This window comes from Olea europaea, chromosome 21 (genome assembly GCF_002742605.1).
Source record: "Olea europaea var. sylvestris chromosome 21, O_europaea_v1, whole genome shotgun sequence".
Taxonomy (NCBI): Eukaryota; Viridiplantae; Streptophyta; class Magnoliopsida; order Lamiales; family Oleaceae; genus Olea; species Olea europaea.
In genome coordinates, this window is record NC_036257.1 from 3,630,094 (window position 1) to 3,635,849 (window position 5,756).

General features: G+C 36.6%; 1 protein-coding gene across 1 annotated transcript; it reads left to right on the forward strand.

The window, feature by feature from the left end:
- Positions 1 to 1,132: 1,132 nt before the first annotated feature.
- LOC111370408 (postreplication repair E3 ubiquitin-protein ligase RAD18-like) lies at positions 1,133 to 5,396 on the forward strand. The gene is made up of 2 exons (XM_022992097.1): positions 1,133 to 2,759; positions 5,156 to 5,396. Exon 1 carries the CDS (start codon positions 1,521 to 1,523, stop codon positions 2,733 to 2,735), a length of 1,215 nt encoding a protein of 404 aa, XP_022847865.1. The 5' UTR covers positions 1,133 to 1,520; the 3' UTR covers positions 2,736 to 2,759; positions 5,156 to 5,396.
- Positions 5,397 to 5,756: the final 360 nt, after the last annotated feature.

Genomic DNA, 5,756 nt, shown 5'->3' on the forward strand with positions numbered 1-5,756 from the left:
TTTGTGGTGGATTTGCCGTGATGGCGAGATGGTGGTGGTGATGGTTGTGGTGCTGCGACAGTGACAGTGGTGTTGGTGTGGTTGTGGTTGTGGCGGTGGTGGTCATGATGGTGCTGTAGAGGTAGCGAAGGTTTGGTGGTGGTCACAGATTATTTGATTGATTGTGACTATTAAATTGATTAATTCGTGACTAATAAATAATATGTGACCACCAAAAAGATAAATTGTGACCAAGAATAGTGTGTGATCTAAAAAAATAATAATTCGTGACATATAATAGTTGTGATCTGTGACTTGTAAATAACTTGTAACGTATAAATTTTTTATCTGTGACAAACAAATCGTGACTTACAAATTTTTTTAATTGTGACCATAAACAGATTTTGTGACCTTAAATTTTTTGATTTGCTATCAAAAAGCAAGTTGTGACCAATAATTTGATAAGTTGTGACTAAAAATTAATTCGTGACTAATTAATTTTTTTATTTGTGACCGATGAGCAAACTGTGACTTACAAATTTTTTGAATTGTGATCGTAAAATAATTTATGACATAAAATTTTTTATTTGTGACCAAAAAATAATAAATGATTAATTAAATTGTTAATTTGTGACCAAATTGTATAGATATGTGACTTAAATATATTTAATTTATTGAGTTGTGATCGAAAAATTAATCTATGACCTATAAAATTTTTGATTCGTGATCGAAAAATAATATGTGACCTATAAAATTTTTAATTTGTGACCGAAAAATAAGTTGTGACCAATAATATGATATTTGTAACCAATAAACAAACTGTGATTTACAAAATTTTTAAATTGTAATCATAAAAAAATTTGTGACATAAAATTTTTGATTTGTGACCAAAAAATAATAAGTAACTAATTATATTGTTAATTTGTGACCAAATTGTATAGATCCGTGATCTAAATATATTTAATTAATAAAATAATTAATTAACTAATTAAATTATAAATAATTTTTAATAAAAATCTGATTTTAAAAATTTGAAATTTATTTTTTTATTTTTAAAATGTGCCATAATTAATTTCTTAGTTACCCAATTGTCCCTTTTTCCCCCCTAATATAGTGTAAACTGAGGTTAGATGTCTCTTCGATAGATCTGCTGGCCCAAATATGCGCCGTACCATGGCCCAGATTAGTATCCTGCTCTCAAAATAATTAGGTTACAGGAAGAGAAGTATAAAAGGAGCAGCGCTGGATGTCCTAATATAATCCGTAGAATTATTCAGCTTCAAATTCTTGTAACCCTGTTTACTTTTACGTGGAATTCGTTTCTTCATTCACAGATTTACCCGCATAAAGATTAGATAAATATTTTTTTCCCCAGTTCTCGGTTTCTAGATCGCTGCGTTGATTATTTCAAGATTCAATTGGTTTCTGAACATCATAAGTTGGTTAATTTAGTACTCAATCCAAACTCCCAATTTTTTGGATTTTTTGAGTAATTTGTACTATATTGAAGGTTTTGCGAACCTTGAGGTGTTTTTCATGTGATGGATGATAATTTGGCGGATCTTGATTTGAACCAAGAACCCTTGGACCCACCTGTGAATTCAGATGCGAGATTTGGATCTATGTTGAATGAGTTGGACACTACCCATGGTAGGATAGAGGATAGGATTCGACATCTTGAAGCTGTTACTGCTCGTACTAGGCAGCGCCAGAGGTGGCGTCAATTGCGTAATCCTGCGGAAATAAGTGACTTTTCGGGTGAACATGTGGTTGATGTGGATGGTGAGAGAGGCGCTGAGAGAGGAAGAGTTTGTAAAAGGGGTAGTTCCCATTTGGTCGCAAAGGCTTTGGAGATGGATTCCGATGTTAAGAAGGTTGAAAAGGAAGGATGGAGCTTTTACGATTGTAATATATGCTTGGAGGTGGCGAGGGAGCCTGTCCTGACTTGCTGTGGTCACTTGTTTTGTTGGGTGTGCTTTTATCAAGTTCCGTATATTGATTCAACTTCCAAGGAATGTCCAGTTTGTAAGGGAGAGGTATCTGATAGCACTGTTATTCCTATTTACGGGAACGGGGAGAGCGAACTTGTGTCTGAGTTGGAATCTGGCTTGAAAATACCTCCGAGGCCCAAAGCTCGGAGAGTTGAGAGTGCGAGGCAACAGCAAGTGACAAATGGTTTATCTCATGGTCCAGTTGCAGAAGCATTGAGGCGAATTAGGATTAGTATTGGTACAATGGAGGATCAAACTGAGGATGGGAGTCGTAATTTAAGGTTTGAGTCTGATGCTCCAGAGGTGCAAACTGGAGGGGCAGCTGGCGGCCGGCGGCGGCGCCGCCTTAGGGTCCAGCGGGTTTCAAGAGTATTATCCGAAAGTGCTGCTTCTCTTTCTTCTCTTTCATCTGCTTTGAGTAATGCTGAAAGGTTAGTCGAGGACCTTGAAACAGTTATAAACAACCGTTTATCGAGTGACACCCGGCGTTCATCAGTTGAGATAGGGAATAATCCTCGTACTAGTGATTCTGCTATCATACAATCAGATCACCAAGCTCTAGATTCTAGTGCGGCTATTTCCTCTTCCCAAACAAGGGATGTTCCTAGTGATGATGTACAATTCCTGGCAATGACGACTTTTGGTGAAATCAATTTGCCGACTGTACCTTCTTCTTCAACTACCCGTAGAAGAAGAGTTTTGTCTCGGGTTTCAAATGCAGACAATCAGGATTCCCGTGAATCCAGGAGGAGAAGATTGAGCTGAGTGATTACTGGCAGAATAAGAATGGTAACTTTGATACTCTCATATTAAACTGGAATTGTAGTATAGTGCTTAAACTCGAGAATCACCGACACTGACATGTAAACCAAAAGCCTTGGACATAATTTTTAGCTGAGTTTCATCTAGTTTGGTCTATATGTTGCTAACTTCGTGTGTTCTACATTTTATATTTGTAACTTACTAGATGCTTCCGCCTGATTTCATTATTTAATTTACATGTTTTTTCCAGTGTTTTTCTTCACTGTCTTCTGATTTTTTAATTTTTTTCTGGTTATTCTGTTTTTATATCCTGATAATTACATTATGGAATTAATCCGTTTGATCCACATTAATTTTCATTCCATTATATTTCATTTTTCTCTCTCCTATTTTCAATTATACAATCTTTCATAAAATAATATTTCACGTAAATCGAAAATTTTTCATTCTTTTTCAACCACTCATTTTAAAAAAAAAAAACACTATTCTACCAATTTTCATTTCTTCAAAATGGGGGCCAAACTGGGGCAAAGCTTCGCATTGGGAGTTTGCTCAACTCATTCCCTAGTCTCCCGCATCGTACCATGCTTTCTTTTTCGCAAAGAGCATCCTCAACCAGCCAAACCAACTCCTTATCAAGCATACTTTGATGTTATGAAAGTTGTGTGACTTTGTAAGAATGGCTAAGGATCCATTCTCTTTCCAAGCGCGATTGCTATAATATAAGCCTCCTTAACCACTTTAAGATAGGTTGAAGTTAAGAAAAATAATGCCCTCGAGGCATAGCCCAGTGGTGCAAAGGATAGGAGTGAAGTTATCTCACACCTTGTTGGCAGCCGTAGTGTGAAGATTTGATTTCTGAGATATAGAATTGGACTCCTAGTAAGCGCAGTGTACATGCAGCTCTTATTCCCTAACCTGTTGGGATACATCCCACGATTTACCCTCTTCACAAAGCTCTAGGAGCGGGACGGTGGGATCTCTCAAGGTTGAGGTTTAACTTTTTTTTTTTTTTAAGTTTAGAAAAATAATAGTTTATTCCTCAGTAGCTCATAGCTCATATGAATCGGGTAACTTTTGGTATGTGTCTAGTCGGGCGGAGGCTGTTAGGTCACCTAATTTTAGTTATGGACCCAACAAGCCAGAAGAATGTAAATATATTATCTTTTCTTTGGTCATAACATCATGGTCTATTGTGTTAACAACACCTAGTAACTTCTCTTCGTTGGAAAATTTGTAACTTTGCATTACTTTTGTTTTAAGCCAAGGCAAAAACATGTTCAAACGTATCTGGTTTCTTTCTGTATGACATTGAAATCTCTTGATAAAAAAAAAAAAAATATAATATATATAAAAAATAATAGTTTATTCCTCAGTAGCTCATAGCTCATATGAATCGGGTAACTTTTGGTATATTTAGTTGGGCGGAGGCTGTTAGGTCACCTAATTTTAGTTATGGACCCAACAAGCCAGAAGAATGTATATATATTCTCAAAGATCAATTAGGTGGGTTTCCCTGCAACATGCTCTCTTTAAAAATCATTAGATTAGCGGGCCTTTCTCCACCAGCTGTCTGAAATTGAACGTTCGAAGCTCATAGCTTTTCCCACTGAAGAATCCATTCAATAAAAACGCGTAGACCGACATCGAAGGAAGCCATTGAACATATTTTTCACTGTCATGCCATCAGAAAGATACAAAAACTTTGAGAATTTACATGGAGAGTTACCTATCTACGTTCTGTGTTTATGTGTCTGTCTTGTTTTTCCATAGGCTACGAATTATTGATTACGTTGATGTCGTGCATGTGGGTAGGATGCCTTTGATGGCTTCACATTACAGAAATTTGGTGAGAAGATACAGAACGCCTTTATATGATCATATACCTGCTCATTTACACACCTACGCAAATTTATACATGCATATAGTCTCTGTTTTTTTCATAGTTTTCTTGAATGGGTTTTATTGAGGATAATAAAAGAATGATATAGGGGATTGGATGCCTTTGATTGCTGCATGTCTTGGGCAGACCTAAAATAAATTGAGTGAAATGGCATGTCTATTTTTGTGGGGGCTGTGGATCAGTAGTAATGTTTTCATTTCAAGATTAATCAATAGTTCCATCTATAACATTGCTTGCACATGTTGCCAGGGAGCATTAACTGCGTCCTCCATGACTCTTTAGATGACATCACTGTGGAATTGAATATTTCCCATCCATATATGGGACAATTGAGAAAGATTTTGCCATACTTAATTACAAAGTTAAAAACTGAACGCTGTTCAATCCTTTTGACCTCAAGTTTTGCTGCCATAACTTGCAATTCCTTGCACTTATCACCGATGCTTTTCAGTTTCTGTTGGAATAGTTACATTCTATTCTTTTTATGCTCTATTAACAGAAGTTCTTTCTTGTTCCTTAGCTTCATATAGCTCGATGCTATGCCTACTGGGTCATTGGCATCTGAGAATTGGATATGCACTCAACCAGAAGGTGAACTTTTTAACTACTTAGATTCGAAGCGTGTTACTGGATATTTGAGGAAAGTGTAAGATTACTGGATGTTGCTGCTATACCCTTCAGTATTTTCTTCCCATTGTGTTTGTTGACTGATTTGTCACTCTTTTACAGTTTTACTGATTTACAAATTGCCCCTTTTTCTGTCTATGATCCCATTTGAGTGATTTTCGAGTACTGCTGGATTTTGTTATTCCTTTGGTTAGAGGGTTATGAGTTGGGATTTGCTGTTCCTAATTGACTATTTCACCCCAAAATTTTTACACCTTGATTCGGCACATCCGTTGTTGTTAGGTTAGGAAGGAGGTGTCAAAAATTTTAACAGTGAGTCAGTCAAACTGGGACAGCAGATTTCAATTCAGGAGGGTAGTTGGGGTCATTTTACTGTTTCACAACTAAATTTTTGACACCTCGATTTGGCACATCAGCTGTTGTTAGGTTAGGATGGAGAGATCTGCTTAGTGTACAGATATCAACTCAGGAGGGTTAGTTGGGGTCCTTGTGTG